Raw genomic sequence first — 12,463 nt, 5'->3', positions numbered from 1 at the left:
TTCACAGATATGTTTACTGTTGACAAGGCCAGTTTACATGAGGTCAGTTCAGTAGAAACGATGATTACAAATGGAAGGATGCCCTGACATGGTTCAGATTCCATACTACACTGTAAAGAGAGAGAGACTAGAGATTTTCAAACATTTGTATACGAGTAAAAAAAAAAAAAAGACGCAGTGCTGTTGCCGCAGTAACCGACTTGTTTCGAGAGAGACGGGGATCAGTATAAGCATTGTTTTTTATAGAGCAGTACCCCTGGAAAAGTTTATAAAATGTAAAAAAAAGAAAAAAAAATATTAAAGTAAATAAATAATAAATTTAAAAAAATGTAAAAAAAAGAAAAAAAGAAAACATTTAAAAACTGAAAAAAAATCCTGCCAGTCACCTCCTGTCACCAACACAAATACAATAACATGTGTTTTCTTGTCTCATGAGTATGCTAATGTAACTGAAAAAAGTATGAAAATGTGTCAATTCAGTTTTGTCAATAAAAACTTCTGTCCTTTGTATTAATGTCTTAATTCCTCAGTACATTTAGTACACAATTAATAAATGTATATGTTAAACGAGTAATTAATTGGCATTCTAAAAAAAGGGAAAATAGCATATTTGTTTACTATTGTTGAAGATGTTAAAGAATAGGCCTACTTATTTACTGGACGTTTGTATATTTTCAATACATTTCAAAGATGTTCAATGGAGTTTTTAAAGCCAGCTTAATATATTTAGTTTTTGAAGGAGTAGACTTTTATTCTACTAAGTAATAATGGCTGGAAACGCATGTTTGCCCAAGATAAGTGCATTCTGAGGCTCATTAAAAGCAAAGCCACATTCAGTCTGTTCAGACGTTTTTATGAATCTTGGCATTTTCTTCCTGAATTGAGGTCAGGCATGGCAGTGCCAGTGATATGCGTTTTATCTTTTTACACCAGTTCTGCAAGGTCAAGTACTGCAGGATTGAAAAGAATAGAAGAGTGGCTCTGATGTTAAAACATCCTGAGACAAAGCCTTGGAATACAGAATGTGTTTTAATGACTTTTACCAAAACAAGAGATCTACTGTGGCTGTGATTCACCTCTGTTCTGCCTAGGTGTTGTTTACCTGTAAACCACATGAGCACTATAGTATACTGATGTTCTGGATCTGTCATGACTGCAAGGTTATTGTTCATAAAGTAATTATATTTAAAACGTTTGGAGTTGAAAAAAGAAAGGAGAAAGTACAAACTATTCCTGTAAAGTCTATACGGCAGCAGGAGATTAAGTGCTTAGTTAGAGAAAGGAGGCGGCTGAGGAAGCAATGGAGGAGAGCAGAACAAAGTCAGAAGGAGGCACTCAATCTATTACAAAGAGTCATAAAAGATAAGCTTGTAGCACTGTGCAGAGCTGAGCGCCTATGGAAACACTGCAAAAAGAAGGAGCGTGCAAAAACTAACTTTTATAAAGACCCTGTAACAGGGGAGATCTGGACTGACTGTCTGGCACATCCGTATTACTGCAGGTAGAGGGCAGCAGTCTCGTGGGATCCGCCTGTCGGCCATGGCGATGACACGGAGAGGTGGGGAAGAGTGTGTGTGTGCTTTCCCTCTCTCTGAGTGGCTGAGGGGCGGGCCTTGGGAGACTGCTCGGCCCATAAGAACTGGCTTGGTTATGTGCTCGGGTGGCCGTGTTGGGGGAAGTACAGTGTCGCCGGCAGAAGAGGCCGGCGTGAAATAAGGAGCAGGCGAGCCCGACTGAGGGGACAGCCTTCTGTAAAAATAATTTACAAAATAAAAGAAATAATTACCTACCCGAGGGGACGTGTATAGATATACGGGGAACCCTGGCCAACCCCAGTGTATACGCACAGCAGAGTGTAGGACGGAGACCCGTGCTGACCGGCTTAGCGGCAGTGGGGGCACTGCATAAGCAGCACTTTTGTTTGTAGTTTTATTACTGTGTTTTATTTTCCCTTTTTCTTTCGCCTTCTGTTTTCATTATTACTTTTGAGCACTTGAAGGTGCACAGAGTTGGATACCTGTGTTGGTAACCCCGTGGTCCTGGTTTACTGTCGGCAGTATCCAGACCACGGACAACAGCGCCCTCTGCGGGCTAAAGTAAATAAAACAATTAATAAGAAAAATATATAAATCTGGGCACCTGTGCGGTGTTTCCAAATAAAATCTTCTGTCTCCCTTGTCAGTGAATACCCTCACCCTTCCACAGACCCATTCAAATTTGTAAAGAAGTTATTCACCAGGGAGAAAAATGGCACATTAAAAGCAACTAAGTCTGAGCTGGAGTGCTATCTTAAGGAAACACACACAGATTCAAAAAGGCAGGAGCCTATGTCAATTCCTTCAGACATCCCACCTATCAATCCACCAGAATATCAAATGGAGGACTGCACACTTAAGTGGAAAGAAGTAGAGCAAGCTGTGAAAAAGACAGGGCCTAATGGAGTTCCGTACAGAGTGTACAAGAGAGCCCCTGGTGTTCTACGAATCCTGTGGAAATTGATGAAAGTAGCATGGGAAAAACAGGTTGTACCAAGAGCATGGCGCTGAGCAGGTGGGGTCTTTATACCCAAAGAAGAAAATTCTACGAGTATCGGTCAGTTTCGCCCTATTTCCCTGTTAAATGTGGAAGGCAAGATTTCTTTCAGCATTGCTGTCATCTTACCTATTGAAGAACTGCTTCATCGACACTTCAATACAGAAAGCCGGTATTCCAGGTTTCCCCGGATGGTTAGAGCACATCAGTGTGATTCAAACAGCTAAAAAGGAGAGGAAGGAGCTCCATTTGACATTCCTAGATTTAGCTAATGCATATGATTCAGTACTACATGAGCTTCTTTGATTTGATTTTTTCAGTGTACCGAGGACAATAACAAACTTAGTGAAAGTCTACTTTGGAGATTTGCAATTTTGTTTTTCAACAGAATTCACCACTACATGGTAATGTCTAGAAATTGGAATAACGGCAGGATGCACCATTTCTCCACTGGCTTTTACCATGGCAATGGAAGTAATTATTAAGGCGTCAAAATGGGTAGTGGGAGGAGAACGCTTGGCTTCTGGAATGTGACTGCCACCAAGTAGAGCATACGTGGATGACATGACAATCATGACTACAACAGTAGCCTGCACTAATCGGTTATTGGGCAAACTAATCAATAACATTGAATGGGCACAAATGCAATTCAAGCCCTCCAAGTCAAGGAGCAGCTCTATAATTAAAGGTAAAGTAGTGGATAAGAGGTTCTACATTAACGGTGAGGCAATACCAACAGTGTCTGAGAAGCCTGCCTCAGCTGCCTCAGCAGAGTGGGACTGTATGGTAAAGGGATACTGCAGCTGCCATTCTCAGCTCCAATCCGAAGAGTTTAAGTGTGCCAAAGTTCAATTGGAAATTACATTGGTAGAGTCACACGACAAATGTGTGAGGGAGGCAGCACCTGTGTTGAAAACTGGAAGTGGGAGCAAAGGAAGCTGTGGAAGATGCATTTTGATAGGATGTAAGGTGGGTCTTAGCCAAGGACGGTTTACTTGGCGTCTTGACCAGGTGCTGTGATGTTTGGCCTTGGCATTGGAAGACAAGCGCAGCAAGACCAACAGGTTGCCACCAATGCCAGCAATATATGACACATGAAGAACAATATTCCTCCCTCCAGGGGAGCAACCACCAAGAAAAGGTATTAAAACCAAAACTTGTCTTGGACAACTGGAAGCTGCTAGAGACTGGAAAAGTCTGGCAGATGTTGGACAACGGCTTATTTTCTCACCTGAGATTGCCACCACTAACAATTCACCTGATATTGTCTTGTGGTCTGGATCAGCACGCCTTGTTCACCTGGTAGAGTTAACAGTGCCATGGGAAGATGCTGTGGATGAGGCGTACGAAAGGAAGAAACTTTGGTACTCTCAACTAGCTGCTGAAGCGGAACAGCAAGGATGGAGAGTCCAGGTTTACCCAGTGGAGGTGGGTTGTTGAGGATTTGTGGCACACTCCACAACCCGGTTTCTCAGACATCGGATTCAGTTGTCATGAATTGCATAGTGAAGAACTTATCTAAAGCAGCAAAGAGGAGCAGCAACTGGCTATGGTAGGACCTTGAGCACAATAGAAATTTAAAAAATGATGTAAAGGAAAGTAAGTAAGTTGGGCTTAGCTGAGTGAAGGACAGAGGGGGGTGATGCTGGAATGCCAAAATCACTGTCGAGCCCTCTTAAGGTGTCGTGGGCTAGTCGATGAAACACCAAGGATGGAAGGTGCCCACTTGAAGATCCCAGAGAAGTATCCTACTCAGCTCAGTCCAGACGGATGTCATACTGGTGCGCTAGGGAGGCCGCACTGTGGTTGATCCCTAGAGCCAGCATTACACTTCAGCCATCAACACCAGGCAGAAGGATATCTACATCATCAGATGGAAGGAAATGCAGATGGATCACATTAGTTTACAATAAAATAAGCTGTGTCTTAGTTGGTGCTTATCTTGGCGAGAGCTGAGTCCAATGTCGTTTTAACACCTACTCTCATGTAATACAAATAATTTTCTTATACAAATGGCATGTGATCACAAGGTGGGTGGCTGAGGGGGGTTAGGCACCAGGGTTGCTGGATTAACAAATTAATTTCCCAAAAGATCAAAGAGAAATGTTTGCATTGCAAAAATCCACTATCCTGCATCTTCTCAACACAGCATGCAGGTATGGATTTCATTGTGTTAAAGCTTTCTCCCTAACTGCTAAAGTGTTTGTTAGCTAAATACAGCCTCTGTTCAATAATATCTGTCAGATGTAGTTGCACTGTTTTTGAGGCTGTCTGTCTTGTAGATATCTGTGATTTGCTATTCAGTCTAACTCTCACAGTTTCTCACTTTGAGACAGTGGGGTTATTATAGATTTATTGACACCCTTAGTAACATCATTGAATAAAATTCAAGTACTGTGGAAGGTCCTCATTAGAACAGGTATAATACTCTACTGCATGTGTGGAGTTTGAAAGGATGTTTGACTGATATATTATTTATTTGGACTAGGCTATGGTAGTAGTAGTGGTAGTAGTTAAGGTATAATTAAGTGTTTTTTTTAATTATTTTATGAATAAAGTAAAGTTAGAAAAGCAAGCAAACCGGCCCCAGTGGCTCAAATCAATATTATTTGTTTGTTTAGCAGACGCCTTTATCCAATGCGACTTACAGAGACTAGGGTGTGCGAACTATGCATCAGCTGCAGAGTCACTTACAACAACATCTCACCCACTCAATATCACTGTATTGCAATCATAAAATGTCTAGGTATTGGTACACAGTTTTAAAATAGAATAAAATATAATAAATACATTTTAAAAGGAGTATCAGGGTCTAACCTGAACCTCAAACATGCTTTCTGAGCTAGAAATGAAGTAAATCAATAGTGTTAGGGCAGAATAAATGGACACAAATTTAGGGGAAAGTTGTGGTGAACAAGGCTGTCAGAGTGTGATCCACTGAACTATGGTCCATCATTACACAGACGTGCATACAGTGCTCTTGGGAATTCTAATAAATGGTTCTGATTCTATGTGTGCATAGGTGTCACAGCTATTTAAAGTGGTAGGCTGGAAGCTCCAAATGCAGAGTAAACAGTGTTTTAATCTGTTCCTCTAGCTCATAATGTTCCCCAGCTTATCTATTTTACCCGTATTGATACTGGTAGTTTTAATACTAGGGGTACATCTTTCTTTTCTTTTTTTAAACATCCCCTAAGGAAACCTTTGTAAGGCTCTGCAGTGATAAACAGCTGTTGTCCAAGGCAACATATTTTGCAGTACTGTGGTCCTTAAAGAGAGATTATTTATCAGTTAGTACAATATAACATGCTGTATCTATATGTAGACTTGGTGTTGAATTGTTACCATAGCACATCATTGAAACACAGTGTTTTATCTCCAATATCTATTCTGAATTGTAAAACTGTACATGGTAAAATAAAGTATAAATAATTTTTACTGCTGTGGTTTTCTATGGGAAAAAATAGTTAATATTCACTTGCCTCACTGATTGGAACGTCACATTGATATGAGGACACTGGGCTTTTTTCACTGCTTTGGTCTTGTATATGTCTTGTATAAGTTAAATCCTGACAGAACACTCATTACCAAACTTGTTGTTTGTCAGATTTGGATCTTTGCTATTGTTAGACATCTCTCTCTATTGTCTTGGCAATAGCAGTGTCTGCTTGATACACTAAATCTATGAGAAGGTAAGAGCGATATGAAAGGAAATGTGTGACCTTCAGTACAGAATGTGAGCTCAGTAAAAGCTGGAAATGTCAGACATAATAAAGACAAAACAGAATTTCTCTGTACGCTCTGATTTGTAAAACAGAAATGTGCTTCAGAATTCCATTCCGCTTTATTCCAGGTCCTTTCAATAAACAGCAACAAAAGGTCAAGACAACTCTGATTCAAGCAGAGGACTTCAATAGCATATCTTATACAATTATTTCTTATTTTAAAGCATACAGTCTATTCACATTAATCTGCTGGGGGAGGTATATTTATATTCATTTGATTTCCGCAGCTCTCAAAAGTGACCGTGTAAATAACTGCAACATTTATTGTATAGTTGTAAACCCGTTCCCAGTTTTAACCAAAATGTATTTCCCCGGTTCGATCCGGTTAAAGGAACATATCTTTTTTCAATTTTATGGTAAAAATATACCATATCCAATTCATGTATGTGTTAACATAGTTGGAGGGAGAGAGCCTGTAATGCTTCCGTAGCAGTGCGGTAGAGAGCCCTGCTGTGTAAATGTGTGTGTTTATTTTAGAACAGGGTTTCCCCCTCCGCCCGTGTTATTTTGTATTTTGTGTTTGTTTATGTATTTATTATTTAGATTTGTCGGCGAAGCGCCGTATGTTTTGTTTATGTATTTAGGACGGCGCAACCGAGACAAAAACAAGACAAAAGCGAGACAAAAAAGATACAGGATCAGTGAAGGCTACAGCTCAGCCTGACCTGTGTTTCGTATATTTTGTGTTCGTGATTTGTTTTATTTACATTTTTATTTTGCTCTGTGAGCAAGTGTTTTTTGTGTTTAAATATTTTATTTATTTTTTATATTTAAATAAAACGGCAAACGCCGCCTTGAACTTCAGTACTACTGGTGTCAGTTTCCCTTCTTGCTTCTGCCGTGACGTCACCGCCCAGCCATTCCTGTCACAGCTTCATATTTGCATCCTGAGCCATTCTAAAAAAAATACATAATACCACAGTAGTTACGTCAAAAAGTGATAATTCCTCTGGAGGAAAATATACTTGAACTTTAACCCATTCGAGTCCTTGAGACCATCACTTTTAATTCAAACACAAAATGTTTCGTTTTCAGTCACTCGACAACACCCACAGTCAGAAATGTTCATTAATGATCAACAAAATGAGACTACATGAGGAACGGGAAATTAAAACAAGGTAAAGGCAATCATACACCAACCTTCCTCACCAACTATGCTACCCAGCTCCTGGTCCAGGCCCTGGTACTTTCCCGCCTAGACTACTGCATCTCCCTCCTGGCTGGCCTCCCTGCGTCCGCCACCCGTCTGCTCCAGCTCATCCAGAACTCTGGTGCCCGCCTGGTGTTCTCTCTGCCTCGCTTCACCCACGCTACTCCACTACTCCGCTCGCTCCACTGGCTCCCGATCACCGCTCGCATCCAGTTCAATACTCTTGTAATAGCCTACAGATGCCTTGACCAGACTGCACCCAGCTACCTCCAGACCCTCATCTCTCCCTACACCCCCACTCGACCTCTCCGCTCCGCCTGCACTAGAAGACTGGCTCTACCTCCGCTACGCTCCCCTGCCTCCAGAGCCCGCTCCTTCTCCACCCTTGCTCCGCAGTGGTGGAACGACCTTCCTACAGATGTCAGGACTGCCCAGTCCCTGACCACATTCCGGCACCTCCTTAAGACTCACCTCTTCAAACAGTACCTGTAGAACTCCTCTGTTTGTATCCTGGAACACTATCACCCTTCATGTAAATGTGCTTTATTTTGCTCTTATCTGCCCCCTATTTTACTGCATTTAATCCTGTACTTCAGAATACTGTAATCTGCCGAGTGTTTAACCTGTAGTAATTTGTATTTAATCATATCCTGATGTCACTATCACTATTATCTGCTGTATTATTGAATTGTGGTTTGTCACACTTGTACTTTGCTTGAACAAAAGTTATTGTATTTCTTGCTCTTATTGTATTACTTGTATTGTAACACTTGAAATGTATTTGCTTACGATTGTAAGTCGCCCTGGATAAGGGTGTCTGCTAAGAAATAAATAAATAAATAAATAAATAAATAAAATACAAATAAAGCTGAAGCACTAACGGTTAATGACATAGAACGTTTGTACATCACTGAAACACAGCGTTTAAAAAAAAAACAGCTTTACTGCTGAACCTCGTCTTCTTTAATATTAGCATCACAAGGGTTCGATTGCCCATTTTCAGCAGACCCAGACCGAGAAATTGAAATTTTAAGCACTTTCGTGCTGTTTTTATTATTTACAGAAAAACAAAAATAATCAAAAAGAAAAACCAAACTTCCCACAGAGTTCTAACTATACTTTTTCTCTCACGTTACTCACTACATCAGACGGCTAAGCCTTTTTTCGATCACAAAACACTTTTATGTGTTTTTCACGCACAAAAGGTTTACACAGTACCTTGTTCTGTTACCAACAGACTCTTGCCTCTTGATTATATATATAATACAATTCTGTTGTTAATTCTTACATAACTTTGAACACAAAACACTGTTAAATGTAGTATCAACGTAAATGATCAGCAAACACTGATGGAAGTTAAAGCATTTGCTCATTATTACGTTTCTACTAGATCTATATAAATGTTGTTACGCAATATATAATGAAAAAAAATAATAATAAAAAAAACATGATATTACTCAACACAGTTGTCATATCACCAATTTTTCAAACACTCGCTCCTCTAATAAATATATACCTGAAAGTTGGGAAGCGAGCAATGAGCTACCGAAAATACTTTACCATAATGACCTTCTACTCTCTGTGTATGTAGTCAGAAATTCCATCACTTTCATGTACTGCTCCTCCTTTCTGACTGTTCAGCCCTGACCGCTCTTGCCCTGTCATACTTCTTTCTCTGATATGTGTCTCCAGGTTAGGCCATTGTTTCTTTACTTCCTCGACTACAATTGAAATAAAAAGTATATGCTTGTAATAATCTATACTGCTCACAATCCATGTGTTTATGTATGCTATCAGTTCAGAATTTCATGTTTTATAATACATATCATTCATGCACCAGTCCATGGCAATGTCTTTCCATATGTTTTCTTTTTTTTCAAAGTAATTTTTGTTTGGCGACACACATCATTAGATTTTCCATTTTGTTCAGGGAACTGCAAGAATCCATGTGTCTTCCCAGTCGTTTTTCATTGGTCAATGTAATTTTCAAATCGGATCAAATCGAACTTGTTTTGATTCCAAAATTGACGCATCACCGTCGTACGACAATTAGGACTCAGTGTGCAATCAGGACTCAGTGTGCAATGTGCAATAGAGAATGCACATGATCGTTTTTTCTTCTTAGACGCACGTTAAAATCAGATGCATGATCGGATGAGTGTGTAATGGCCTTTACAACTGTATTGTCATATTTTCTACATTTTCTTTAAATTCTCAAATTAATAAATCGAAACCTGGATAGTAAAGAGAGACCTGGGTAGCGTTGAGTAATTTAAAACCTGGGTACCTGTGCTGACCTCTATATATATATATATATATAGAGAGAGAGAGAGAGAGAGAGAGAGAGAGAGAGAGAAAGAATTTAAAATAATTCTAAACCTTTGTTTTTCATTCAGGATACTTTCCACAAATGAGTAACTCCAGTCGATCTCCGGTGCAGCGCTCTTTTCAAGGCTGCATGCAGCTCATTCATGTGGATGATCAGATGGCCGACCTGCACGCTGTGGAGCAAGGCAAGCTGGGAAGCTTTGAGAACGTCAGTATCGACATGTGTGCCATCATAGACAGGTAAATGATAATGCAGTCATTACCTGCCCCAGCTGGTTGCACTGGTTAACATGCCTGGCTGAGCTAAGTAAGTCACAGTAGCATGTGATTCCAGACTTGGTGGCAATAGTACAGTCATTTTCTAGCCTAGGATTTGGCTAAATGGGGCAAGACATCTCTTCACAGGAAAGTGCTGGAGTGCAGGTGTTTCTCCTGCAGGTACTGTAAAAGTGATGGCAATGATAACTCTGTACAAATGTGTTAAACCCCAAGCTGTTGCTTACCTGGTGCAGAAAGACCAGTCACACTCTTTACCTGGTGCAGAAAGACCAGCCATGCTCTTTACCTGGTGCAGAAAGACCAGCCATGCTCTTTACCTGGTGCAGAAAGACCAGCCACGCTCTTTACCCGGTGCAGAAAGACCAGCCACGCTCTTTACCTGGTGCAGAAAGACCAGCCACGCTCTTTACCTGGTGCAGAAAGACCAGCCATGCTCTTTACCTGGTGCAGAAAGACCAGCCATGCTGTTTACCTGGTGCAGAAAGACCAGCACACTCTTTACCTGGTGCAGAAAGACCAGCCATGCTCTTTACCTGGTGCAGAAAGACCAGCCACACTCTTTACCTGGTGCAGAAAGACCAGCCGTGCTGTTTACCTGGTGCAGAAAGACCAGCCACACTCTTTACCTGGTGCAGAAAGACCAGCCACGCTCTTTACCTGGTGCAGAAAGACCAGCCATGCTCTTTACCTGGTGCAGAAAGATGGGCCATTGTAAAACTGTACTACATTCTTTCGATGAGAGTTAGGGTGATTTAAATATTAAGCTCAGTATTCGAATTCTCTCAGCTGGCCCATCGCTGATAAGACTTGCCTGTCTTTCTACACCTATGTCGCATTGTATATAATAGTTGAATGATAACATAAGCAAAACTGTACTAACATTACGGGGATTTGTGTTAATGGAGCACCAGTTTGTTGACCTTGATTATTTAACAGCATTTATCAGAACAGGTGTTGAGGAAATTATACAGTCTGTGCATAATTAAATTAAATGCACGCAGCACAGTGTAAAAAATCTAATCTGAGACCAAACTGTGCAGAATAGCTGTTTCCACCTGGGGTACGAAAGGATGGCAGTTTAAACCTTTGAAGTCTAAAGCAGTTTTTTGGATTAAATTGCCCATATTTGAATGAAGTCTCATTAGTATTTGGCTCTGCTGTTTGTCTATCGTAAGTATCTACAGTATGTACTGTATTTCAGTTCAGGTAATGAATATATCTTATTCATCTTTCAGACACTCCAATTAAAGATGCATTGATGAAAGTTATAAAATAAAATTACTGTCCATTTTTGCATTAGTCTTTTCATTGCCTTGCTCATCATTGTTTTTAAACTTTGAAAATGCCTCAATGGTTCAGGTAGTTTATTTTATTTATTTATTTTATTTATTGCATTTATATATCGCTTTTTATACAAAAGTATCATAAAGCACTGTTCAGTACATAGCATGAAAATACTAAAATACATTTGTTTAGCACATCACACATACAACTGCCACAATCAGACCATTTAAAAACATATGTAAATAACTGTATACACATAATATAAAAGCAGCAATTTTAAAGTTACATTAAAACCCACTAAGATAAGAAAGCCATTTTATAAAAGTGTGTTTTTACGGCCCAGGCTTCCCTGACAAACAAAGGCAGAGCATTCCATAATTTATGAGATCTGCAAGAAAAAGACCTACCTCCCGTGTTGCTTTTGTTGACCCTAGGAATAACCAGCAGCCCCACATCCTGTGATTTCAGGGTGCAGTTTGGAAAATACGAGGTCACTAACTCCTGCAAATAACTACGTTTTAATCCATTCAGAGCCTTGTAAGTTAACAGCAAAATCTTAAAATCAATTCTATACTGCACAGGGAGCCATTGTAAAGAGGCCAAAACAGGGGTAATATTGTAGCGATCTTGGTTCCCGCAGGCAGGTGCATCACACAGGGCGAGGCAATCCACACACAGGCGGAGGGCGGGCGCAAACCCGGGACCTCGCGCACTAAAGCATAGCGCCGATACCGCTGTACAAAAGAGCCGGCTCCTTTGTAAGGAGCGTATATCAGGCTTATGTCTTTGTGTGTGATTATGTCACCTACCAACCCTTCTGCTGCCTTCCCCCAGGCACGCTACAATATGTTCACTTTTTCTGGTTTTAGTCAGAATTCTAGCTGTGGTATTCTGAACAAGCTGCAAGTGGGATACCACACATTCTGGGGCACCAGAAAAAAGTGCATTACAATAATCAAGCCTAGAAACAAAGACATGCATTAGTCTCTCAGCATCAGATACAGAAATAATTGGTCTAAGTTTGGCTATGTTTCTCAAATGGTAAAAATATATTTGAGTAACTTCCCTAATATGAGTCTCAAATGAGAGATCATGATCAAAGATG

The 12,463-nt window shown here is 40.3% G+C and overlaps 1 protein-coding gene across 1 annotated transcript in view; it reads left to right on the top strand.

Annotated features, from left to right (window-relative positions):
- LOC117394379 (contactin-associated protein-like 2) overlaps positions 1 to 12,463 on the top strand; it is a 545,795-nt gene that overhangs the window by 335,763 nt on the left and 197,569 nt on the right. The window contains exon 10 of the mRNA XM_033992589.3: positions 9,864 to 10,035. Coding sequence (XP_033848480.1) covers positions 9,864 to 10,035 — 172 coding nt within the window. The remainder of the gene's footprint in view (positions 1 to 9,863; positions 10,036 to 12,463) is intronic.

The sequence above is a fragment of the Acipenser ruthenus genome, chromosome 3 (assembly GCF_902713425.1).
Source record: "Acipenser ruthenus chromosome 3, fAciRut3.2 maternal haplotype, whole genome shotgun sequence".
NCBI classification, from domain to species: Eukaryota; Metazoa; Chordata; class Actinopteri; order Acipenseriformes; family Acipenseridae; genus Acipenser; species Acipenser ruthenus.
Note: the sequence above shows the minus strand (reverse complement) of the source record. Positions and strands in the feature narration are given on the sequence as shown.